General features: G+C 46.6%; 1 protein-coding gene across 9 annotated transcripts in view; it reads left to right on the forward strand.

The window, feature by feature from the left end:
- The window catches only part of BRD4 (bromodomain containing 4), a 234194-nt gene that overhangs the window by 93417 nt on the left and 113070 nt on the right, over positions 1-27707 (forward strand). For 7 of the 9 annotated variants that reach the window (XM_039514637.1, XM_039514642.1, XM_039514644.1 and 4 more), the window contains exon 3: positions 23212-23530. In XM_039514637.1, the coding sequence (XP_039370571.1) occupies positions 23246-23530 (285 nt within the window). In that variant the 5' untranslated portion in view covers positions 23212-23245. Of the gene's footprint in view, positions 1-12118; positions 12199-23211; positions 23531-27707 lie in introns of all 9 variants that reach the window. The other 2 variants (XM_039514640.1, XM_039514641.1) reach the window with 1 other exon arrangement.

Below are 27707 nucleotides of genomic sequence, written 5' to 3' on the forward strand. Positions count from 1 at the left end.
TCGCGGCACAGTGGCGCGGACGCGTTAGTCTGACTGGGACAAGGACCATAATGGCTCTCCCTATAAACTTGCGCAGGCGCATTGCCCACGCTCTGGCTGAAACTTTTGAGGAGATTACCGCAGCCGATTACCGCGACGTGATAGACCACATCAATGGGCTATTCCACATCAAGGCATGCATGCATGCAGCCCTAACCCCCCCTTCTCTCCCGAAACATTTCCATCCTGAAAATAAAAGCTGCTTACCGGTAACCTGCTCCTCTGCTTGTCCTTCGCCAAGTACTGGCTGTGCGATTGGCTACCTTCCTCCTGGCTTGAGAAGAGCTCCTGGCTGCATGCCTCCTGGGACTCTGGGGTGTCTCCCCCCACCCCAGTACCCTCATTCTCGGTTTCCTTCCCCCCCCTCCTGTCCCCCACGCCGCTCAGAAGTGTCAATCGTGGTCATCGGATTGGCAGTGGGGTCACCCCCAAGTATCGCGTCCATCTCCCTGTAAAAACGGCAGGTCGTGGGGGCAGTGCTGGAGCGGCGGTTTCCCTCGCGGGCTTTACTTTAACCCTGCACTGCAGCGTGTCCCGGTCATGGCCCCTTTCCAGCATGGCCTTTGATACCTGGCCAAAGGTGGTATAATTCCTATAGCTGGAGCGCAGCTGGGACTGCACAGCTTCCTCCCCCCAAACACTAATGAGGTCCAGCAACTCGCCATTGCTCCATGCTGGGGCTCGTTTGCCGCGTGGAGGCATGGTCACCTGGAAAGATTCACTGATTGCGCTCCACACCTGGCTGAGCAAACAGGAAGGGGATTTTTTTTAATTCCCGGGGCATTTAAAGGGCGGGTCACCTGAGGCCAGTGCAGTAGAGTGCAAACTGATGAGCAGAGTGGCTGAACAGGAATTCTGGGATATCTCCTAATACCCTGGAGGCCAATAACAGCACTGGTGTGTGGCCACACTTGACGAGCAGCGCTGCATCACCAGCGCTGCACTAGTTATACCTCATGCAGACCTGGTGTACAGCCAGTGCTGCAGCCAGGGAGTTGCAGCGCTGGATGTGCCTTGCAGGTGTGGACAGTTACTAAGTTGCAGTGCTGGAAAGCCTCCACCAGCGCTGCAACTCTCAAGTGTAGCCAAGCCCTAAGTCACTTAAGCACTTTTTGAAAATTTTACCCTCTCTCCACCTCCAGTATGTAAAGGGCTTGTTGATGTTGCCTCTATTTGCTTGGATTTAAAATGGATGGAATCTGGTTAAATTGAAATGTATTTTGGGGGAAAAAAAAAAATCAGGCGTGACCATTTCAGATGACCTCTCCCATTTTTGCTGTAAGGTTATGTGCTGAATACCTTAAAAATGCCCAGGTTGCATGGGTATTGGCACAGAAGAAAACCTACTACATGTACATTTGTGTGCTTGTGGTTGGGATGTTACGTTCCCAGAAGTCATGGTGGGCTGGTCCCCATGCTTTTAGCACACCTCAGCATCCATCTGAAAACAAAGGAGGATCCATTTTCTGCCTGAATAACCTCTTATATTAAATTGTTTTAGACACAGGGTGCCTCAATTAGCTCATTTAAGAGAATATGCAGGTCATTTTAATCGCTGGATTACAAATAGCCCAAATAAAGAAGTGGGGGGGAAAAAGCTTTTTTTTTTTTTTAAGTGGGTATTCACCCACGAAAGCTCATGCTGCAAAACATCTGTTAGTCTATAAGGTGCCACAGGATTCTTTGCTGCTTCTACAGAACCAGACTAACATGGCTACCCCTCTGATACTTGAAGGATGAACCTGGAGGCAGCTTGTTCAGAATGAGACTAATACATTTGTCTTATTTTAAAAGTATTACACTTCCACATGTTCTACCCAGGAGCCACAGCTTTTTTCTGGAGCATGCCTTATTCACACATTCTTTTTTAAACCACTCGGTTTTCCAGCTTCATGCTGTTAATAGAAGCATCTTGAAACATCTGACTAGTATAATTGCGCTAACATAGAATCATAGAATATCATGGTTGGAAGGGACCTCAGGAGGTCATCTAATCCAACCCCCTGCTCAAAGCAGGACCAATTCCCAACTAAATCATCCCAGCCAGGGCTTTGTCAAGCCTGACCTTAAAAACCTCTAAGGAGGGAGATTCCACCACCTCCCTAGGTAATCCATTCCAGTGCTTCACCACCCTCCTACTGAAAAAGTTTTTTTCCTAATATCCAACCTAAACCTCCCACACCGCAACTTGAGATGATGCAACATCTTTTTTTTTTTTTTTTTTGCAGTATATCCTACCCGTAGCATCTTGAATGTTTTGTTCTGTGTTTCTAGGAAATGCAACTCAGAGCTCGCCCACTTGCTTAACATCTTGTTCGCCTTTGACTTTCACAAGACTGTCGTCTCCTCGTGCTTTCTCCTTACCTGTGATTGTTTATTCAGAGTGTGTGTGTGTGTTGGTAAAGCTTCCTCTGACTTCTTTTTTAGGGGTCCTGTTTGACTGTCTTTGTCGTCTCCTCTTCTCCCTCTATACCCTATCACTGGCTGAGGTTATCCACTCACTGCATCAACCACAGTTTCTGTGCTGAACTTGCAGATCTTTCTGTTCCTGGCCCATCTCTTGATCCAGTCTGTCACCTCTGCCATTATTGTAAAGGTATCCAGGATAACTAGGATATCTTCCTAGTTTATACCAACACTCTCTTGGGCATGGCTTCTCTCTTACAGAAACTTTCTCCAGCATGTCATTCTGGGGCTGGCCTTTTTAATTTGGCAGGACCATGTAGCAGCAACGTTAAAGTGACCATTTACAACTGACTGCTCAATCTCCCTCTCTTCCAACTGTCATGTTTGTAGTTCTTGTTTCCCTAGTTTTTCCTTTCTAATTACCAAGAATTCACATCTGCTGTCAGTTTTAAGAGAAACTGCTGAGCTTCAGTTCAACTGCAAATTTGATACCATCAGCTCAGGATTAAACAAAGACTGTGAATGGCTAGCCAACTACAAAAACAGTTTCTCCTCCCTTGGTTTTCACACCTCAACTGCTAGAAGAGGGCCTCATCCTCCCTGACTGAACTAACCTCGTTATCTGTAGCCTGCTTCTTGCTTGCATATATATATACCTGCCCCTGGAAATTTCCACTACATGCATCCGACAAAGTGGGTATTCACCCACGAAAGCTCATGCTCCAATACGTCTGTTAGTCTATAAGGTGCCACAGGACTCTTAGCTGAGTTTAAACTTAATATGGCTAAAGCTGTCCCCCACTTTGTTACTGAACACATCACCATCCATCCTGTCACAAACCTATAACCTGTGCGGTCCAGATCATCCAGGCAGTATTCACATTCTGCTGCTGCTTTCACAACATTTTTAAGACCCTCCTGTCCATACTCCTATCCAGGCTCCTGTTATCTCCCACAACTTCTCTGGCTTCCTTGATAGCTGCTGCTTCATGCCTCTCCTTTAAACACAGAGCTCCTAAGATCACCTGGATCCATCATTCTGACCATGTCGGCCTCCTTCCTTTGAATCCTTTGTTTCGTTCCCTGTTCACCACCACATCAAATTCAAGCCTTCAAAGCCCTTCACAGCTATTCCTCCTCATTCATTTGACTGTTTCTTGTCAAACTTCAAAGCATGACAGCCTTAGAACCCATTTGTCCCATAACCACCTCTGTTTTTCTTCTCCCTAACTCCCCTTATGTGTGAATCACTCAAGTCTTTAAGGTAGCTTTTTTCAGTGTAGCCTATCAGCACCCTCTCCTGACCAGACTGATGCATTACAGTCACATTGTTTTCTGCATCTTCACTCAGATCAAGGGGTCTCTCCAGAGCATTTCATGGCAGGCTGGAAAAAGAGAGTCCAAAGTCTTTCTGTTCTGCAAGGGTAAGTTTTTGAAAGACTGTTTTAAGATGAAAAGAGAAGCCAAGATAATTCAGTCTTTTTCCTTCTGAAAGGAAAGCCTAGCACATCTTTAGCAAACAGAACTTAAACATCAGAGGGGTAGCCATGTTAGTCTGGATCTGTAAAAAGCGACAGAGTCCTGTGACACCTTATAGACTAACAGAGGTATAAACACTTTAGCCTTTTTGTCTGAAGATTAAATTGTAGTAAAACAGTCTATGTGAAGCTCTCTCCAGGCTGTCTACAATCCCGCCATGAACAAATATAAAAGAAACATAATCTCTCTTCCTTGGAGCAAGTCTTTCCAGGCTGGCTATACTCACCATGTGAACAAATCAAAGAAAAACAAACTTAGTTTCTTCAGTAACTTTTGCGGCACAAACTTTCCCAAAGACCCACCACACAGGATGGTCTATTTACTCCCAGCAATAGTAGCAGCTGCCTTCCTGTTTCAGTATTTGGTCCAGCCTATGTTGCTTGAAGGCTAACAGGCCCTAGCTGACTCTGAATCTGTTCATTGATCTGTGTCTTCCTAGCTTGAAGCCTCCTGGCTTCCTTCCTTGGCTATATCTTGAACTGTAGTGGTCCCCTTAGGGATAGTATATTCTATCATAGCAATATTTCCCTAAACCCCCTAATTACACTTTTATCCATTTAAGTTTTTTAAAGCAGTTTTGAAATTGTCTAGTTATAGTAATAATGCAGTTGTCTCATCTCTTATTTTCCATGTTGGCGCGCGCACACAAAAATCCCCTGTCAAGAGAGAAACTTTAAACATTAAATTGTTAATTATCATTTTACTAGGCAGAGTAATATTTTATGGGTGCAAAAAGTCACATTAGTGACTGTTAAACTGTCTAGTAATGTGCTTTTGCTCCTGGCATTATGGGTGAACAATTAAGCTAGTAAAATGGTCTTGTTAATGCATAGTAAAATCTTAATTTATACTTACCCTACTGCAGCTATTATTGGGAAATGCTGCTTTTTTTTTTTTTTTTTGAGCACCTGTAGATCTACCAAATACAAATCTTAACAGGTTCTTAAGATTTTTTTGTTCCCTCCCAAGGTACCGCTATCTCATTCTGCTCCAGGGAAAGACTTGTATCCTTTCCACGAGACATGCGATAGTTCTGGGGGGGTTCTGGTCAATTGCTAGAGACAAGATAGATGAGCTACTCATCCGAGACTCCACAATATTCAGATTACACCAAGTGGCAAATCAGTTCTGTGACTTCTGGCTTCTCCTTGTGAGACAATTCCATCATATTAACCAAGAATATTTGTATTTAGTAAAATCTTAGCTGAACAGCTTGTCAGTTTTCATCCTTTTTGTTATGTATATGGAAAGGATGGAAAAGGTGTGTATAGAACAGAGCCCTCTCTGGCTCTGTTGAAATGGCAGGAGAGTCTAAGCAAGTGCAAAACCCTCTAAACGTTTGAGATAAACTTTGAAAATGGAGATGCTATAGGTTGTCCCCTTCCCATGCTGAGTAACAAGGATTCAATGCAGCAGGTACTATTTGCCTTGATAATCACAGTTACAGTATCTCATGAATGATTTCAGGATTTAGTGAGCTCCATGCTTCTCTGGATAACTTAAATCTGTTATATGAAGTTGGACCATCTTCTTCAACAGAGACTTAAGTAGGATTTGTGAATGGCTGGCCCAGAGAGATTGAAATAAATGACTTGGGTGCTAGGGAAAGACATGGAAATAATCCTTACCTCAGCTGTTTTACACTGAAAATTTATATTCCTCTTCGAGTGATGTCCCTGTAGGTGCTCTATTTTAGGTGTTCGTGCACCCCGGAGTTTGTAATCTCGTACTGCTTCAGGCAGTTATCTGACACTGTGTGACCAACCCCCCCTCAGTTCCTCCTCTTCCGCCTTTGACTCAAGTTGGAACAGCTAGCAGCGCCTTTCAGCTTATTCTGAGTAGGATAGGTTTATCATTCGTGTGCTCCTTCATGTTTTGGCCACCATTCTGGAGGACATGCTTCCATGCTGATGACGTTTTTTTTTTTTTTTAATGCATGAATTAAATTTGTGACTGAACTCCTTGGGGGAGAATTGTATGTCCTCTTCTCTGTTTTACCTGCATTCTGCCATATATTTCATGTTATAGAAGTCTCAGATAATGACCCAGCACGTGGTGGTCGTTTTAAGAACACTTTCACTGCACATTTCACAAAATGCAAAGAAGGTATCAATGTGAGATTTCTAACGATAGCTACAGCACTCGACACAAGATTTAAGACTCTGAAGTGCCGTCTCAAATCTGAGCGGGATGAGGTGTGGAGCATGCTTTCAGAAGTCTTAAAACAGCAACGCTGAAGCAGAAACTACAGAACCCGAATTATCAAAAAAGAAAAACAACCTTCTGCTCGTGGCATCTGACTAAAGATAATGAAAATGAACATGTTGGTCTGCACTGCTTTGAATTATCAAGCATGTCCCCTGGAATGGTGGTTGAAGCATGAAGGGACATATGAATCTTTAGTTCATCTGGCATGGAAATAACTTGCAACGCCAGCTACAACAGTGCCATGAGTATGTATGTTCTCACGTTCAGGCGACGTTGGCAGCATTATCTCCTGCAAATGTAAACAAACTTGTTTGTCCGAGCGATTGGCTGAACATGAAGTAGGACTGAGCGGACTTGTAGTTCTAAAATTTTACATTGTTTTATTTTTTAGTGCACTTTTTTTGTACATAATTCTACATTTGTAAGTTCAACTTTCATGATAATGAGATTGCATTACAGTACTTGTATTAGGTGAATTGAAAAATAGTATATTTTACAGTGCAAATATTTGTAATAAAAAATAAATCTAAAGTGAACACTGTACACTTCGTATTGTGGTAATTGAAATCAGTATATTTGAAAATTTAGAAAACATCCAAAAATATTTAAATGGTATATTATTATTTAGCAATGTGATTAATTGTGATTAATTTTTTAATCACTTGACAGCCCTAGTTTAAACTAGTTAGCTTTATTCTTTTGTCTCCGCCCCCCCCCCCCCCAAATTGTTTCTCTTCATAGGATTGCAGGTTTCCATTCAACTGTTACTGTAGAGTAGTCACTTCTTTCTCCCCCCGACCTCCCTTTACAGGGAGAAAATGCTCCCTGAGGGGCATGCGTGGCTCCCCAGAGTTCAAACACTGCCTTACTTACAGACTTTCAATACCATTTTCAGACAGATCTGTGTGTCTGCTGTCTTGGCGAGACCGGTATACCGCAGAAGTGCTTGCACTGCCACAACCTCAAAGCCCACACCAGGAAGGCGAGAGACCTTCAACTTAAACTCTTCCTCATGGAGAAGTCTCTCCACCCTGCTTCTGAGCTTGAGGTACACACCGTTCATGGCCGGAGATCTCCAACAACAGCCTCTGACAGGGCCTTTCTTCCATGGTCCAGGTTCCCAACCAACAGCCAAGAAGGCAGCAAAAAAAAAGAAAAGGGTACAACGACCCTGACTCATGAGTTGGCCAATAAAAGGCGCTCCTCCAGCGGGCAAACAGCTTAAGTACCAACTGCATCAGCTCCTCCCATCACCAAAATAGCAAGATGATCTGGCACTGTTGGTGCCAAGAAAACAAAAGATGCCAAGCGGCCGAGCTCTGACCCAGGCAGCAAGGGAACACTGAAACCCCATACTGCAGTACTGGCGGAGCTGGTCAAACACCCAGTACTGAGAGTCTCAGCACTTCTGCAGATGATGGCACCACCTAGTGAAGGCACCACGCACCTGGGGGCGCACAACGGCACCGATGAGCAGATTGCAACATTTGGTACCAATTCCTATGATGCCGGCGGTACCAATGCCATTGACACCTTGCTGTTAGAGTTTCCCATTCTCGGTACCGACGGTACCTCAGGAACACTCAATACCAAGTCAACCCACCTCTCCATGTCTTTCTGGTCCGCCATTTTCGAGCAATGATGAAGATGTTCTTCACTTTCCACAGCATTCCTCTCCTGTGAGTGCTCCTGTTAAATCAGTTCCTGCGCACAAGGGCTACCTAGTTGACCCAAAGTGACACCCCTGGATGCCACCTGTGCCCTTCTTTCCACAGTGGCCGTTTTGGAACCCAGGAACGGCTTACCCGCCACAGCAGCAACAATACAGACCTATCAGCCCACCCAGAGAGAGCACACATTCACCCTTAACGGCACAGGGACCATCTGAACTTACAGAACAGGGCTGAAGAGGAGGAGAAATTCTCTGACCAGGACACCGCACCTGAGGCTCACTTCTCATCTTCGCCTGATGACACTATCCTGTCCCATCCTCCTAACACAGGAGATTATTTCAAGCAATTCCGAGACCTCTGTAAGAGAATTGCGAGTTCACTGGATATTTCGCTTGAAGTCCTGTAAGCAGGAAAAAAACCAGGAAGTCCTGTAAGCAGGAAAAAACCTGTTTTTGACCTACGACGACTCAACAAGTTTGTGAAGAGACAGTGATTCAGAATGGTCACACCATGTACCATAATTTCAGTGCTAGAAAGGGGGATTGGTTCTCAGCCCTCAACCTCCAGGATGTGTATTTTCATATAACGGTCCATTCCTCTCATTGGAAGTTTCTCCAATTTGCAATAGCGCAGGAACATTTCCAATACAAGGTTACAGATGTGGTCTCCTCACCTCAAAAAAGATATTCTAGCACTAGAAAAGGTTCAGAAAAGAGCAACTAAAATGATAAGGGGTTTAGAGAGGGTCCCATATGAGGAAAGATTAAAGAGGCTAGGACTCTTCAGTTTGGAAAAGAGAAGACTAAGGGGGGACATGATAGAGGTATATAAAATCATGAGTGATGTTGAGAAAGTGGATAAGGAAAAGTTATTTACTTATTCCCATAATACAAGAACTAGGGGTCACCAAATGAAATTAATAGGCAGCAGGTTTAAAACAAATAAAAGGAAGTTCTTCTTCACGCAGCGCACAGTCAGCTTGTGGAACTCCTTACCTGAGGGGGTTGTGAAGGCTAGGACTATAACAATGTTTAAAAGGGGACTGGATAAATTCATGGTGGCTAAGTCCATAAATGGCTATTAGCCAGGATGGGTAAGAATGGTGTCCCTAGCCTCTGTTCGTCAGAGGATGGAGATGGATGGCAGGAGAGAGATCACTTGATCATTGCCTGTTAGGTTCACTCCCTCAGGGGCACCTGGCATTGGCCACTGTCGGTAGACAGATACTGGGCTAGATGGACCTTTGGTCTGACCCGGTACGGCCTTTCTTATGTTCTTATGTCCTACCCTTTGTCCTATCCACTTCCCCTTGGGTATTTTCAAATGTCTTAGCTGTTGTAGCTGCCTGCCTCTGCAGAAAAAGGAATCATGATATTTCCATAGTTGGATGACCGGCTGCTGAAACTACTGACACTGCAAGCAGCATTAGAGTCCACTGAACAGACAGTAACTCTATTTACGAGGTTAGGCCTTCAAATATATATTTAAAAAATCAACTCTGTCGCCAGTACAAGCACTAGAGTTTATTGGGTTCTATCTCAAGTCTCCCTAGGCGACGGCCTCTCTACCAAGAAAATGATTTCTGGTTTTAACCAACCTGATCTCCACGACATGAAACAGTCCACAAGTATCTGACAGAACTTGACTGCAATTTCTAGGCCACAGGGCTGCCACGACTTTTGTCATCAGACATGCGAGGTTACACATGCGGTGTCTACAAACTTGGCTCTGGACAAACTATGTCCCACACAGGCACAGTATAAACAAGCACATCACAGTGTCGAACAAATAAGACTCCCTTATTTATCCACAGAGTCTGCAGGGGGGTGCAAGCTCTGGGAGGGATTAGGTAGGGTGCAGGAGGGGGCTCTGGGCTGGGGCAGAGTATTGGGGTGCAGGAAGGGTTGCTGGCTCTGACGGAGTTTAGGTACAGGAGGGGGCTCCTGGCTGGGGTGCAAGAGGGGGTATGGGGTGCTGGCTGGGGGTTGGGGTGTGGCTCCTGCTGGGCAGCACTTACCTCGGGCGTCTCCCAGTCGGTGGGGCAAAGGCAGGCTCCCTGCCTGCCCCGGCCCCACACCACTCCCAGAAGGGGCCAATGTGCCCCTGTGGACCCCGGAGTGGGGCACGTGGCTCCATGTGCTGCCCCTCTTTGCAGGCACTGCCCTCGCAGCTCCCATTGGCTGCAGTTCTGTGTTCCCAGCCAATGGGAGCTGCGGGGGCGGTGCTTGCAGGCAGGAGCAGCACCCAGAGACCTCTGCCCCTTCCTCCCCTGTGGGCGTGCGAGCCACTTCTGGGAGCAGCATGGGGCCGGGGTAGGCAGGTAGCCTGTCTTAGAGACAGCCCCACTGCACCACCGAACTTTTAGCGACAGGAGATCGCTATAGACTGGGAGAATCTCCAGGATCGACCAGTTGATCACGATTGACCTTTTGGTGACCACTGGTTTAGATCCATATGGACAACGTGGCTTCTATGTTTTACATAAGCAGACAAGGGAGAACATGATCACACTCTACCTTGGGGGGTTCTCAATGATAGATCTCTCTGCAGTAGCACAAAACAGCAGATGGCCCGCAGTTTTGCTCCAGGGTGGGACTCGGTCCGCATTCTCTAAGTGATGCCTTCCTCATCAAATAGAACGCTCCCTTCCTATAGGCCTTCCCTTCCAGCCTCCTCCTACCTTAAGAGATTCATACGTCAGCGTATGTCGACAACTGGCTTCTAGCTGTATGATTCAGGCAAGAAGCCCAAACATCAACCTCCATGGTTCTCAATTTCCTTTCATCCCTTGGAGTCAGCGTCAACGTTGAGAAATTGATCCTAGACCCCATTACAGTCTCTGGATTTCATAGGGGTTATCATCAGTTCAGTTACAGCACGGGTCTACTTACCAAAAGACAGATTTCAGACAATGAGCAACGTCATAACTCGCATCGTGAGCAGTCCTTGTGTACCAGCCAGGACTTGCCTATCCCTCCTGGGCCATATGACTTTGTGTACATATGTGATTCATATGTTCTATCCACAGCTCCGGCTCTGACTCGCAGTGTGACATCATTCACATCCCTTCCCCTCTCAGTGCCTCAGTTTCCATATCAGTCCACCTCCCTTCCCCTCTGTGCTTCAAACTAAGAAAGGTGAATAAAGTTTCAAAAAAGGACTTGTATTGCACACAAACAAATATTTTTGTGACAGAAGTGAACCTTACAAGTACAGGGGAGTAAACTTGGGAGGGGGAACGCACATTCATCATCCTTTTTTAAATACTGATCTTGTCTGTTGCACCTCAGTGTATTTGCAGCTGTGCTTGTCTGTACCCTCCCCCGGGGTGAAGTGTTAGGAATAATGCACCGGCCCCTGTTGCCAAATGGAATGTGGTGGCGGGGGGGGGGACGGGGACAATGCAGTGCTGGAATGCAATTCTGATCTGGTTGCAGAGGGGTCAGCCTTCAAGTTGTTTCTCCTGAAGGTCAGCCAGATGCATCAGTATGTCTGTTTGGGCCTTCAGAATTGCCATCATCTCCTGCAGCATGTCACGCTCATTCTCCTGAGCTTTTCGTTTGTTCTTAATTTCCATGTACTTTTTTTGGCCTGGAGTGCTCCTCCGCACCCTCTGCTCAGTGTCCGCTGTTCCAGAGGCATGCATACTCTCTTCAGGCGTCATTGTGTGTTCTTTCTTTTTGTCCTAATCTGGTTCAGTCTCTCTGTTGGTGTGGAGGGAGAGTTGAAGGCCCACATTCTAAGCTACAAAACATGCAATGCACAGCGACACCAATGTCAGTGCATAGTCAAGCTGTAGTGCACACTTGCGTAGATTCAGAGGAGTGATTTAAATATAGCAAGTGTAAAAAGTACACTTTCATTTCAGCCAAATATCCATTGAACCGGTTGTCCCAGTCATGGTGAGCATGACCCAGGAGAGAGGGTGAAAGCTGGCATATGCGGGTGTGGGAATGGGATGGGGACACAGGCACTATTGCAGAGGTTCTCAAACTGGGGGTTGGGACCCCTCAGGGGGTCACGAGGTTATTACATGGGGGTCATGAGCTATCAACCTCCACCCCAAATCCCACTTTGCCTCCAGCATTTATAATGGTGTTAAACATATAAAAAAGTTGTTAATTTATAGGGGGGAGGGTCACACTCAGAGGCTTGCTATGTGAAAGTGGTCACCAGTAGAAAGGTTTGAGGGCTACTGCACTATTGCTTGCTGTTTGGGCAGTTGAACTGAATATTGGCACACTTACCCACAGGAGTGAGATATCAGCTAAAGGCACCTTTGGGAAACAGGCGGAAAAGGAACAGCTACTGCATGCGTCTGGCTACAGATTGGGTCAGTATGTTGCTAGCCTATGTGCTATCTGATGCCTGGCGAATTAATACAGGAGTGGTGTGGGAAAGTATCCTATCGTGGTGGAAGAAATTAAGGCAAGCCTCCCCGAAACCTTCTGCAATGGATTGCAGACTACCTTCAGGAAAGTTTCCTTGAGTTCAAGTGCTTTGCTTACTCATGTAGATTCCATTCTGAGTGCACAGTTGCTGGAGATTTTTCTCCTAGTGGTAGCCGTAGGCCTGGCTCTGGTGACCCCAGGAGGCCCGCGCCCCATGCCCTTTCAGTTCCTTCTTACTGCCTGTGACGGTTGTCAGGCTTTCATGAGGCAAAAATATGCTGTTCTTTCTCTAGTGGTTTTGTTGAACTATATTGTTAATTAATTACTCAGACAATATGATGTCTGTGTTTATATGTCAGCATATAACAAGGGGGAGCCCACTCCAATGTCCTGTGTCAGGAAGCCCTATGGGACTTCTGTGTGAAACGTAAAAAGAACAGGAGTACTTGTGGCACCTTAGAGACTAACAAATTTATTTGAGCATAAGCTTTCGTGAGCTACAGCCCACTTCATCAGATGCATAGAAGGGAACATAGAAGAAGAGTATGTATACATACAGAGAAGATGCCATACCAGCTCTGAGGCTAATTAATTAAGATGACCTGTTATCAGCAGGAAAAAAACTTTTGTAGTGATAATCAGGATGGTCAATTACAGACAGTTGACGAGGTGTAAGGATAGTTATAAGAAAATAGATTCAAGTAGTGTAATGGCTCAGCCATTCCCAGTCTCTATTCAAGCCAGAATTAATGGTATCTAATTTGCAAATCAATTCAAGCTCAGCAGTTTCTCCTTGGAGTCTGTTTTTGAAGTCTTTCTGTTGCAAAACTGCCACTTTCAGGTCTGTTACTGAGTGGCCAGAGAAGTGTAAGTGTTCTCCTACTGGTTTTTGAGTGTTATGATTCCTGATGTCAGATTTGTGTCCGTTTTATTCTTTTTCTCTTGCAGCACCGTTCCGCAACTCCAGCACCGCGAAACCATTCCCCTGCACTGTACTCTTCAGCACTGCCATGGTTGTTGCAGTTTAGGTCCTGTTCATTGGACTTGGAGGCAGAGTCCTACTATTCCAGACACAGCTGGTACTGATCAGACCGACGTAGGTCCAGGCATGATGCTAGCATGGTGCTGTGGCAGGGGCCTGTACTGTTGCCATTTTGGACCCCGTGGGCCTATCACCAGGTCAATAGCCTCAGAGGAACATGCGCCCCCAACAGCCAGGCACTGTCCCCGCCAAGGGGTTCAGAGGCAGTGTTGGCTCGTGATGCTCAACAGGATCCAGCTCCCGCCACCCACTCCCGGCACCTAGACTGCAGTTGGCACCAAGAGTCATGACACCAAGCAGGATGACCCTTGGGAGCTGGAGGGCCTGGTGCCGCCACTGGCTTCATCATCTTCATCACCTGACGAAGCAGTGGCAGGGTCTTTCTCCTCTGGACCGCACCCTATTGATAACAGGGCACATCAGGACCTGCTGTGCAGGATCCCTTGCAATATGGAGCTACAGGCGGAGGAGGTGGTTGAGCTGGAGGACCATCTCGTTGATATCCTAACACCTGAAGGGCCATCCAGGGTCACTCCGCCCCTTATGAAGACAGTTCAGGCCACTACAAAAAATCTGTGGCAAACCCCTGCCTCCATCTCCCCAATAGCCAAGGGGGTGGGGAGAAAATATTTAGTACCCTGGGTAAGAGTACCTGTTCTTGCATCCACAGCCCTACTCATTGGTGGTGGTGGTGGTGGTTAACGAGAAGGAGAGATGGGCAACAGGGCCCGACCCCCAAGTCAAAAGACACCCCCCTCCCCCCAAAAAATCTTTTTGGCCAGAAGGTCTGGGGGGCTCCAACTGAGGATAGCTAACCACAAGCAATCCTCAGCAGATATAATTTCAATCCATGTTGAAATTTAAGGAACTTGTGCTGCATGACTCTAGGGCAGAGTTCGCAGCAACAGTGGATGAGAGCAAGGCAGTGGCACGGACCTCTTTATAGGCCTCACTGGACTGGCTGCGCGAACCCCGTCCTCCAGCATAGCCATGAGGAGGAGGAGCTCCTAGCTACAGGCATCTGGGCTTCCTCCCGAAGTCCAACAAGCTATCCAGGACCTGCCCTTTGATGGCATGGGCCTGTTCACAGAGCAAACGGATTGCAGGATTTACAGCCTTAAAGATTCCTGGGTGACGATGAAGTCTATTGGGCATGCATTCCCCGGCAACCCAATGCAAATATTTTAAATCCCAACCCAGCACTGCTTCTCCCCTCCCCGTCCTAGGCAGGGCTTCTGTAGGAAGCGGGGCAGGAATGGTGGCACAAGCCACCCCATCTAGCCAGGGCCAGGGCCCGACAAAATCATCATCGGGCTCTAAGCAGGCCTTTTGAAGGTGTGCCCGAGGATGGAACACCAATCACAGTACCGGATCCTCAGCCCTGTTTCCTGAACCATCCGTCCTATTTTTACTGTGCTTGGTTCCAAATAACATCAGACTGCTGGGTCCTTTGCACGGTAGAAGTGGGATATTCACACCAATTCTGCTTCTCCCCTCCCTCCTTCCCACTCCCCCTTTCCTGTCCCTCTTCAGGGACCCTTCTCATGAGCGTCTCCTCATTCTAGACCTTCAAGGCCTCAACAGATTAATTAAAAAGTTGAGGTTTTGTGTGGTCTCCCTACGTGTGATTATCCCCTCTCTGGATCCGGGAGACTGGTATGCCGCCCTCAACCTCAAGGATGCCTACTTCCACATATCCATACTTTCTGCCTACCGACAATTCCTCAGGTTTGTGATCAACTGGAATCACTAACAATTCAGTCCTGTCCTTTGATCTGTCTGCAGCCCCATGAGCGTTTACCAAGTGCATGTTGGCCGTGGCAACCTTCCTCCACTGCAGGTATATCCGTACCTCAACAATTGGCTGCTCGGGGTGTTCCAGGGACCAGGTGGAGGCAAAGGTCCGCTTTGTCAGTTCCACCTTTGACAGGTTGGGTCTCCTCCTGACCAAAAAGAAGTTGACTCTGTTACTGACTCAAAGAATAGAGTTTATCGAGGGGGAAGGTGTTGGACGCGAGCTGGGCCAGGGTGTCCCTGACGGAGGCTGGTTTCCAAGCGATGACGGACATCATACCAGGCCTCAATTGGTACCCTACCACCACAGCAAGGGGTTGCCTAAGGCTCCTTGATCGCATGGCGGCATGCACATACGTAGTACAGCACGTCAGGCTGCGGCTCAGACCTCTCCAAGCTTGGCTAGCATCTGCCTACTGTCTGGGGCAACAGCCTGGACATAGTGGTCCTTTCCGGTGCAGGTCCTTGAGTACCTCTGCTGGTGGCTCAACCCACAGGAGGTGTGCGAGGGAATCCCCTTCAACAGACCCCAGCTCTCTCTGTCCCTGGTAATGGACGCGTCAGCACTGGGATGGGGGACACACCTGGGGGAGCTTCAGACACGGCCTCTGGTCTCAGGATGAGCTCTCGCTCCATATCAACCGTTAGGAGTTGAGGGCGGTCCGACTAGTGTGCCAAACCTTCCAAGCCCATCTACAAGGGCAGTGCATGGCACTTTTGACAGACAACACAACTGCGATGTTTTACATAAACACATGGGGTGGAGCCAGTTCCTCTCCCCTATGTCAGGAAGCCCTCAAGCTGTGGGAGTTCTTCATAGCCCACTCCATTTTCCTGGAAGCGACCTACCTCCCAGGTTCCCAGAACGAGCTGGTGGACTATCTCAGTGGATCCTTCCACAACCATGAGTGGTCCATCTGTCTGGACATGATTCATGGCCTTTTCCAGAGGTGGGGAGTTCACCAGGTTGACTTGTTTGCCACATGAGGCAACAAAGTGCCTGTGACTCTAGTCCTTCCAGAATCACAGTCTGGGCTCATTTGCAGATACATTTCTCCTCCCCTGGACAGAACATCTGCTGTAGACATTCCCACCGTTTGCACTCATGCATAAGGTCCTGCTCAAGATCTGCAGGGAGAAGGCGGTGGTCATACTGGTGGCACCGGCATGGCCTCTCCAACACTGGTACACCATGCTCCTGGAGCTGTTGGTGGACGCCCCATCGCACTGACTCTGGTCCTGGACCTGATTACCCAAGACTACGGTTGCCTTCATTACCCCGACCTCCAGTCCCTTCCTCACACAGCTTCATGGCTAAACCCCATGGAACTCGTGTGCTCAGAGCCTGTTAGGTAGGTCTTGTTTGGTAGCAGAAGCCCTCCACCAGGGTCACCTACCTGGCCAAGTGGAAAAGGTTTGCTATCTGGTGCCCTCAGGGCCGCACACCTCAGCTGCAGGTGCCCATATCTCTCATCCTGGACTATCTATTGCACTTAAAACAACAAGGTCTGGTGGCATCGTCCATCAAGGTGCACTTGGCAACCATTTCTGCCTTCCAGCCAGGAGCAGCTGGGTGTTCCATCTTTGCCAGCCCCATGGTTAGATGTTTCCTTAGAGGTCTGGAAAGGCTGTACCCTCAGGTTAGACAACAGGTCCTGGTGTGGGACCTTTACCTGGTCCTTTCACACACACACCTCCTCCCCCCACGTTGGAACCCCTGGCGCCTTGCTCGCTGCTATACCTATAATGGAAGGTGGTCTAGTCACTATTACTTCGGCAGGGAGGGTATCGGAGCTTCAAGCCCTCACCTCCGACCCTCCCTACATGGTTTTCTTTAAGGACAAGGTGCAACACAGGCCTCATCCAGCATTTCTTCCAAAGGTGGTGTCCCAGTTCCATTCCAACCAGGACATTTTTCTTTTACCCTAAGCCTCACACAAGTAGCCAAGAACAGAGGCTTTGCTCATTGGACATTTGAGCGCTGGCCTTTTACATTGACTGCAAAAAGCTGTTCTGTAAATCGAACCAGCTGTTTGTTGAGGTAGCAGACCAGATGAAAGGACTCCCGCTTTCGTCATAGGTCGTGTCATGCATCTGAACATGCTACGACTTAGCCGGAGTTCCAGCCTTGGCACTAATAGTGCATTCCACAATGGCGCAGGCCTCCTCAGCGGTGTTCCTGGCCCAGGTCCCAATTCAAGAAATCTGCAGGGCAGTGACGTGGTCCTCGGTTCATGTGTTCCCCTCTCATTATGCTATCACCCGGCACACCAGAGATGATGCAGCATTCGGCAAAGCGGTGTTTCAATCAGCGATTCCATAACACCAACCCCACCTCCTGGGTAGGGCTTGGGAGTCACCTAATTGGAATCGACATAAGCAAGCACTTGAAAGAAAAAATGATTACCCACCTTCTCGTAACGTTGTTCTTTGAGATGTTGCTCATGTCCATTCCAAACCCACTCACCTTCCCCTCTGTTGGAGTAGCCAGCAAAAAGGAACTGAAGAGGCCACGGAGGCGCCACTCCCGGGGGCTCTACAACTGACCCAACAAGGTGTTGCTAGGGGAAAAACTTTCCGATGACTGTGCACATGGAGTGCACACACCTAATTGGAATGGACATGAGCAACAGATCTCGAAGAGCAACAGTTACGAGAAGGTGAGTAACCGTGGGTTTTTTTCCTTTTTGGCTAGGTAGCAGAAAGCCCTTGACTAGGGCCACCTACCTGGCTAAGTGAAAATGCTTTACTTACTGTGCCGGCGACTGTGGCTTCCCTCCTCTGCAAGTGTCCTTACAGTCCATCCTGGACTACCTTCTTATGTGAAACATTAAGGTCTGTCGCTAGCCTCTATCAAGGTGCATTTGGCAGCCATATCGGCATTCCATCCTCCAATCCAGGGTTGGACAGTGTTTACCAAGGGTATTACAGAATCAGTGAAGGTCTGGAGAGGCTCTACCTGCAGGTTCGTGACCCAATCCTGCCATGGGATTTAAACCTGGTCTTGTCCAAGTTCACTGGGCCTCTGATTGAGCCATTGGCAAAATGCTCTCCTCTGCTACTCTTCGAAAGTCACCTTCCTGGTAGCAATTACTTTGCCAGAAAGAGTCTTGGTGGTTCAGGTGCTAACATTGGAGCTTCCCTATATTGTATTCTTTAAGGACAAGGTCTGATTGCACCTCTGCTCAGCCTTTTTACCCAAGGCGGTGTCTTTTTTTACATCAACCAGCACATCTTCCTACCTGTCTTCTGCCCTAAATCGCATAATACAGAAGAAGAGCATCATCTGCATTCTCTGGATGTTAGAAGGGCCTTGGCCTTTTATATAGACAGGAGAAGACCTTTCTGCAAATCAACATGGCCTTTTGTGAAAGGCCTCCCAGTAACAGTCCAAACAGTCTAGCCATGGGCCATGGCCCATATCTGGGCCTGCTATGAGCAGGCGGTGGTGTCTGCCCCAGGCATCATGAAGGCCCACTCAACAAGGGCTCAAGCATCTTCAGCTGCGTTTCTGGCACATATACCAATACAGGACATCTGCAAGGCAGTGACGTGGTCCTCGGTCCACATAGTCTAATTCCACTGTGCGATCACCCAACAGGTAAAAGATGATGCTAGTTTTGGGAGGGCTGTGCTGCAGTCGACACGACCTGAAACTCCTAACCCATCTCCAGGACTTCTGCTTGTGAGTCACTCAGAATGGAATCGACACGCACAAGCACTCGAAGAAGAAAGGACGGTTACTTACCTTTCGTAACTGTTGTTCTTCGAGACGTTGCTTGTGTCCATTCCATGACCTGCTCACCTACTCCACCATAGGAGTTCACAGCAAAAAGGAACTGAAACGGTGTGGGGCCGGTGGCACCCCTTATATCGGTGCATAAGTGCTGGCCTCCAGGAATTGCCAGAGCTGGCCCTACAGATACTATTGGGGGGAAAAATCTCTGGCAACTGTGCACGCAGCGTGCACACTCATGGAATGGACATGAGCAACACATCTTGAACAACAGTTACGAAAGGTAAGTATTCACAGGACATACAGGACATCTCGGTGTGCATAAATAATCTTTTTTGCAGGGCGCCTTCTGGCTATCTGTGCCAGGCAATTAGAAGCAGATAGCTACTGTACCTGCACTGGTTATTTCAAGAAAAAATAGCAAATAAGATGTGCTCCCACAATATTAATGTGAACTGCATACTTACGAGAGGTTCCTTCCCTGTATTATGCTCACCCATGCTGGAGTGCTGTGACTGGCTGTACTGCTCTGGGGTTACAAATAGCTCCTGGCTCTCTGGGACAGTGGATCCCTCATTTGCCTGTCTCTCTTCTTCGTCCAACACAGTTGCCTCAGTGTTTTCTGTGTTGGCCCGTGACTCTGACTTATCCAAAGTATTCACGCAGCTGTTGGGGGTGGTTATGTGGTTGCTGCAGAATGTATCATTCAGCTTCTTGTAAAAGCGGCATGTTTGTGGCGCTGCACCAAAGCAACTGCTTGCCTTCTTTGTCTTCTAGTATGCCTGCTGCAGCTCCTTGGCTTTCACATGGCACTGCTGCAGGGCCCTCTGGTAGCCATTCTGCACTATGCCCCAAGAGATCTGCTCGTAGATGTTCACGTTTCTGTGGCTGGATCTGAACTGTGGCTGGACAGCTCCTTCTCCCCACAAACCCAGGAGATCCACCACCTCCTGTGTAATCCAGGCAGGAGCGCATTTGGAGTGTGGAACTGGCATGCTTAGCTGGGCAGGGAAGCGCTCCACACCAACCAAACAGTAGATGGAAATTCAAAATTAGTGGTCCTTTAATAGGGGAGGGGCTTTTACCTGCTTACCTGACTGCTGGGCAGAGGAGTTGAAGACTGTGACCAGAGTGGTCACAATGGAGCATTGAGACACACCTCCTGGAGGCCAGTTAAATTGACATAAGGAATGCATTGTCTATACTGCCATTACATCAACCAAACTATATTGACTTAAGCACTACACCTCTCATGGAGGTGGAGCTAAGTTGACATAGCAGGTGGGATAAGTTAGCGGGAGGGATCTTGCAGTGTAGATACTGACGTTATTAGGATGACGAAAGGCAGCTTATGTTGACCTAACTCCATAGCATAGACCAGAGCTTAAACTCTTCACACCACTATCAACTTCCTAGACTCCACGATCAGCTGAAGATAACTATATACAAGAAACTCACAGATCACTACAGATCCAGTAACCACCAAAAATGTTATCTACAGCCAGGCACTCAGCTACCATAGAATGTTTCTAGGAGAAAATCTGGGATACACACCATAACACACTTAAAACCATGTTCACCAAACAAGTACACATCACCAGAGAAGTAAATCACATCATGGAATGGGCTGCCCAATTACCTTAAAAGGACCTGCTTCAATACGGGGTTGGGGAACGACAACACTGCACTCCCCTACTTGTCACCTATCGCCCCACACTGCAGTCTGTAGGGGGTATCATTAAACAACATACTTGATGTGGATCAAATCTTGAAATAAATCTTTCCTAAATCCCTAATTTCCTAAATCTGGCCTTCATACAACCCCCAACCTCTTCAAGCAGATCAAAAGCAAGCTACCCTCAGAACAGGATGCAGCAACTCAAAGTGGCACCAGACCCTGCTGTAACAGATGCAAAACCTGTAGACATACCTCCGCTACTACAATGATCAGTACCCCTCACAACACACCTTTCAAGATCCATGGGTCCTACACATTCTTATCACATGGTGTACCTCATCCAGTGCACTAAATGCGCCAGTATCTATGTGAGTGAAACAAAATAATCATCACTACATTCTCAAATGAACTCACACAGAAAAATTATAAAAACGTCTGTGGGCAAATACTTTTTTCATAAAATGGTCATTCCATATCTGATAGCTTAGTCCTTTTTCTCAAAGGAAACCTGAATAATAGCTCCCAAGCTCGTCTTTTGATGGTTAAATTAATTACTTTGCTAGACCCTAAAAATCATGGACTCAATAAAGACACTGCATTTATGGCTCATTACAACAATTTGTAACCCACTCACCTGCCTTTGTCCTATAACTGTCCATTTCACCTTGAATGGTCTCTTGCAAGGCGTGTTAACTCTTTATGCTTAAGTCTGTTCTACCTTTCATTTAGTTGTGACATTGAGTTCCTTTCCCAGAACTGAAGAAGAGCTCTGTGAGACAAAAGCTTGTCTCTTTCACCAATAGAAGTCGGTCCAATAAAAGATAATACCTCACCCACCCTGTCATTACTGTCGTCCCTGGTCAGGGATGAAAGTAATATGAAACACTTACCTTTATGGGAGCCTGGCTCCAGGCCTTGAGCAGAAGGGGCAGAACAGGAGGTCAGCCTCCCCCAGCCAGCTCATCCGCACTGCCTGGCCTGCACCACCTAGCCTCCAGCCGCGATTTAAAAGGCCCAGGGGCTCTGGCCGCCATCGTAGTAGCACTTTAAGGACCCTCAGGAGCGATTTAACACTATGCCGCGGCAGCTCTTTAATGTCGGCTGCATACGGGCCGGTACTGGCTTCTTACCGGTATGCTATACTGGCCTACTTTTACCCCTGTCCGTGACCTGGTGGATGAGGTGCTTGACTGCATGTAGAAGAGACCCAATAGTATGATCAGCTGACACTTTGTTGTAACATCTTGCTATAGCTGGATTTTGATCTAGCATGAGTGGTTCAGGGAAGATGCTAACACTGCTTTGTGCATCTGAGAGATGTGGCGGTATATACTAGTGTTGCTTTCCAAGGTTTAGATGGATAGGAGAGGAGCTCTAGGAACAGCTCAGTACTTCTAGTCCAACAGATTAAGCACATAACTAGTTGGGATGTAATACTGTTGTCTAAGACCAATGCTTTCTCTGTCAGCTTCCTATGGTGTTATATGAAAGCAGTTTTGGTGAATAATGAGAGAAACTTATGTTTTGAGAGACTCATATTTTGATGAGATAAAAGTAGTCTATCAGTGTCTGCTATAATCAATATCTTTGTATCACAGAATTATAGAGTATCAGGGTTGGAAGAGACCTCAGGAGATCATCTAGTCCAACCCCCTGCTCAAAGCAGGACCAATCCCCAGACAGATCTTTACCCCAGATCCCTAAATGGCCCCCTCAAGGATTGAACTCACAACCCTGGGTTTAGCAGGCCAATGCTCAAATCACTGAACTGTCAGTGTTTCTCAATGTTAAACTATAACAATTGGCAAAGAAGACACACCGAAGCAGATTTCAGTGATTAGTCACTACTGAATAATATGATTGAAACACTTCACAGAAATTGTTAGGTGTGAGTCTCATATGATTTGCCTGAATTAGGAAAAGTTTGAGTTATATTTGGGTTAGCTGACATGTTAGCTACTTTCTACCTAACCATGACATTTTCAGTATAACTTGTTGAGATATAAAGGTGTTAACCAGCATCTACACCACAGTAAACATTGTGGTTGGTTGCAGTTAATTAATGTGTTAGCTAACCCTGACCCAACACAGCCTGGTCTCAGAAGTTAGAAGAACTGTTATAGTGAGGGGCTTAAATCTGATAATTAAGGTTCTTGCTCTTCATAGAAAATGAAAGACTTTAAGTGGCAAAGGCAATGAAAAATTAACTATGTCGCAGCTAACAATGCCATGCTAATTTGGTTCTCATTTGTGATACTAGGGAGGAGGTGATTCTTCTCTACACAGCATTAATAAGACTACTCATATTGAGGTATTCTATTCCTTTTTGGGCTCCTTGTTGAAAAAACTCACTCTAACATGGGCAAATACAAAAATAAAAGATATATCCTATAAGGAGACAGAAGAAAATGGCTAGGTGCAAAAAGAGGGGAACTAGAGTCAACTGAACGACGCAGGATATCCTTTTCAGCCTTGGGATCTAGGAATATGTCCAGTAATTTGACTAATACATGTTACTGAACAACAGAAGGCTTTTACTGAACTATCCTGTGAAGGTTGCAGGCTGTTGGAAGTGCATCCAATATTCTCAGTAGATTTGAAGTATGCAGTGATTTCCTGGTTTGTATTTAAGCAATATGTAGCTTGTAATTAACACTGTCAGTTTAAACTGACCTGCAGTTAATTCTGTTGCATTTGTCTTACAGAGTTCCTGGTGAGGAATGCGATGGGATCAATAGCATGTCTGTGGAGAGCGGCCCTGGGACAAGACTGAGAAATTTACCAGTAATGGGGGATGGACTAGAAACTACACAAATGTCTACAACACAGGCACAGACCCAACCCCAACAAGGCAATACTGTAGGCACTAACCCCCCTCCACCAGAGACTTCCAACCCTAACAAGCCCAAGCGACAGACCAACCAACTGCAGTATCTACTCAAAGTGGTGCTCAAGACACTATGGAAACACCAGTTTGCGTGGCCTTTCCATCATCCTGTGGACGCTGTCAAGCTAAACCTCCCTGTAAGTACAGATTGAGAAATCTGCTGCTGCTTCTCAGATTACACATTACATGTCTGTGACAGGTTCCCCCCACCTTGAGATGCTGCCTGGAACTGGGGTGCCATTGAGTCCGCCTGACCCCTCCATTTACACTGTATTGATGAGGCAAGCCAGCCAAGCCCTCTCTTAGGCTTCACACTGCACTTTTCCAGCACACATACAGGTAGGAACACACCCAGCTTCAGCTGTACACACAGATGCTGAGATCAACTGTGCATGGGAAGGCACAGCTAAGGAATTGCCCAGTACTCAAGTGCACACCCTGCTCAAGAGGATAACCGCACAATTGTACCATCTTGTGCTGCACAGAGAACTGTACAATGTAAGCTCATGAAATTCGCTCCTACCCTCAATGTGGAGAGAGATATACACAGCTTTTTGCCCCAATTTATGATTTCCCCATACACTGGTTTTAGACAAGACAAAACAAGTTTATTAACTACAAAAGAGAGATTTTAAATGATTATAAGGGATAGCAAACGGTTCAAAGCAGATTACCTAGCAAATAAAACAGACACACAATCTATGCTTAATAAACCAAAGAAACTGGTTATAAGTAGCAAATTCTTACCCAAAATGTTGTTTTAGGCAGATTGCCAAGATTGTTGAAGGTAAACTGCACTTGCTTGCAGCTTTAAACTCCAGATATTCTTTTCACAGGCCAGACACTCTCTAGCCTGGGCTCAGCCCTTCTCCCCTAGTCCAGTCTTGTTCTCAGGTGTTTCCAGTAGTCTCTTTCTTGGACAGGGAGTCATAGAAGTACGAACCACAGTGATGTCACTACCCTGCCTTAAATAGTTTTTGCATATGGCAGGAATCCTTTTGTTTACCAGTTTGATCCTCAAACCTGGTCAGTGGAAAAACCCTAGTATTATTATGGAGTTCAGTACCAGGTGACTTGGTCACAGGTCCCTGCAGCCATAACCCAGAGTCTGTTTGCATCATCCCCTGGAAGGCTTCTCAGTGGGTGATCAGCATTTTCTAAGACCTATTGTTCTCCCTAGTGGCTCTTCCCAGTGAGACATCTAAACTGATTGCATTCTACCTAGTGGGCTTTCCCCAGGTGTAAAGACATTTCTAATTGATGCATAGACAGCATTCCTAACTTCAGATACCAAAATGATACATGCATACGAATAGGATAATCCTATTCACCGAATCATAACCTTTCCAATGATATCTCATGTCTTACCTTGTATAAAATACATCATAGTTATGCCATAATCATATCCTATATAACAATATCTCTATGAAGTATATGGGGCGTAATACCACGTCTATGAAAAATATGAAGTCCTTTGTATCTTGGGTATTTTCTCCCTCCTTCTGAAATCACCGAATCAGTGGTTTTTGGAGATGGACACCGGGAGGGGTACACTCTCAATGATTCAGCCAGTCTTCAAATTTTGAGGAGCGGAGGGTATTTATTATTAGGAATAATATCCCTTCTGGTTTATAGACAGAAAATGCATTAGGAATAAATATTTTGAGGAGTTTAATATGTTAGGATACTGTTCCCTCCTGTTCCCCAGCCCAGACTAGTAAATTCATTGCTCTGGCTGTCAAGCAGCAGGAATCCTTAAGATGATGAGCCAAGGAATTTGCCACCCTGGACTTTACTCTTCCCTGCCACTCAGAATACTGTCACTTGCTTGATCTGTGCTATTTTGTATTAATTAGCATAGACCTCGATGGAAGCTAAAATACTCATGGCCTTAGTGGAGTGCCTTGGTACTCATACAGCCTACAGATTGCCTGCAGCTATGTTTGTTGCGGCCTCCAGTGCTGTTCAGTAATATTCAGTAATTTTATAAGGGAAGATTTTGAAATGTAAACATACTTAATTGGCTTACAGACATTTTGAAGCCTCTTGTGCCTCCATGGTCACTCCTCCACTGTCTGCCAGAGTCCCATGGCTCACATAACATGAGGGGGAAAGGAGTCCAGGAGAGCTGGCTGTATTTTAAAGAATCCTTATTGAGGTTGCAGGAACAAACCATCCTGATGTGTAGAAAGAATAGTAAATATGACAGGTGATCAGCTTGGCTAAACAGTGAAATCCTTGCTGATCTTAAACGCAAAAAAGAAGCTTACAAGAAGTGGAAGATTGGACAAATGACCAGGGAGGAGTAAAAAAATATTGCTCAGGCATGCAGGAGTGAAATCAGGAAGGCCAAATCACGCTTGGAGTTGCAGCTAGCAAGAGATGTTAAGAGTAACAAGAAGGGTTTCTTCAGCAATAAAGAAACAACCTGCTTCTACGTTAGCAATAAAAAGAAAGTCAAGGAAAGTGTGGGCCCCTTACTGAATGAGGGAGGCAACCTAGTGACAGAGGATGTGGAAAAAGCTAATGTACTCAATGCTTTTTTTGCCTCGGCCTTCACAAACAAGGTCAGCTCCCAGACTGCTGCACTGGGCAGCACAGTATGGGGAGAAGGTGGCCAGCCCTCTGTGGAGAAAGAAGTGGTTCGGGACTATTTAGAAAAACTGGATGAGCACAACTCCATGGGGCCGGATGCGCTGCATCCGAGGGTGCTAAAGGAGTTGGCGGATGTGATTGCAGAGCTGTTGGTCATTATCTTTGAAAACTCATGGCGATCAGGGGAGGTCCCGGACGACTGGAAAAAGGCTAATGTAGTGCCCATCTTTAAAAAAGGGAAGGAGGGTCCGGGGAACTACAGGCCAATCAGCCTCACCTCAATCCCTGGAAAAATCATGGAGCAGGTCCTCAAGGAATCAATTCTGAAGCACTTAGAGGAGAGGAAAGTGATCAGGAACAGTCAGCATGGATTCACCAAGGGCAAGTCACGCCTGACTAACCTAATTGCCTTCTATGAGGAGATAACTGGGTCTGTGGATGAGGGGAAAGCAGTGGATGGTGTTATTCCTTGACTTTAGCAAGACTTTTGATATGGTCTCCCACAGTATTCTTGCCAGCAAGCTGAAGAAGTATGGGCTGGATGATTGGACTATAAGATGGATAGAAAGCTGACTAGATTGTTGGGCTCAATGGGTAGTGATCAATGGCTCCATGTCTAGTTGGCAGCCGGTTTCAAGCAGAGTGCCCCAAGGGTCGGTCCTGGGGCCAGTTTTGTTCAATATGTTCATTAACGATCTGGAGGATGGCGTGAACTAGACCTAGACAAATTAGAGGACTCTGCCAAAAGAAACCTGATGAGGTTCAACAAGGACAAGTGCAGAGTCCTGCACTTAGGAAGGAAGAATCCCATTCACTGCTACAGACTAGGAACCAAGTGGCTAGGCAGCAGTTCTGCAGAAAAGGACCTAGGGGTTACAGTGGACGAGAAGCTGGATATGAGTCAACGGTGTGCCCTTGTTGCCAAGAAGGCTAATGGCATTTTGGGCTGTATAAGTCTGGGCATTGCAAGCAGATTGAGGGATGTGATCATTCTCCTCTATTCGACATTGGTACGGCCTCATCTGGAGTACTGTGTCCAGTTTTGGGCCCCATACTACAAGAAGGATGTGGAAAAATTGGAAAGAGTCTAGCGGAGGGCAACAAAAATGATTAGGGGGCTGAAGCACATGACTTATGAGGAGAGGCTGAGGGAACTAGGATTGTTTAATCTGTGGAAGAGAAGAATGAGGGGGGGATTTGATAGCTGCTTTCAACTACCTGAAAGGGGGTTCCAAAGAGGATGGCTCTAGACTGTTCTCAGTGGTAGAAGATGACAGAACAAGGAGTAATGGTCTCAAGTTGCAGTGGGGGAGGTTTAAGTTGGATATTAGGAAAAACTTCTTCACTCAGAGAGTGGTGAAGCACTGGAATGGGTTACCTAGGGAGGTGGTGGAATCTCCTTCGTTAGAGGTTTTTAAGGTCAGGCTTGACAAAGCCCTGGCTGGGATGATTTAGTTGGGAATTGGTCCTGCTTTGAGCAGGTTGTTGGACTAGATGACCTCCTGAGATCCCTTCCAACTCTGATATTCTATGATTCTGTGATAACACCTTTATAGGCAGGGAGGGACGATGGGTTGTAAAGTATGCCATCTGCCTATACTGAAAGACCACAGAATGGTGGGGGAAGCCATTGAGAGCTCTTCTGGAGAGAGCGCTGTGTGATTATAGCAGTAGAAATATATTACTAACCACCTGACCAAGATGGTGATTGTGAAATGC

This window comes from Mauremys reevesii, linkage group 25 (assembly GCF_016161935.1).
Source record: "Mauremys reevesii isolate NIE-2019 linkage group 25, ASM1616193v1, whole genome shotgun sequence".
Taxonomy (NCBI): domain Eukaryota; kingdom Metazoa; phylum Chordata; order Testudines; family Geoemydidae; genus Mauremys; species Mauremys reevesii.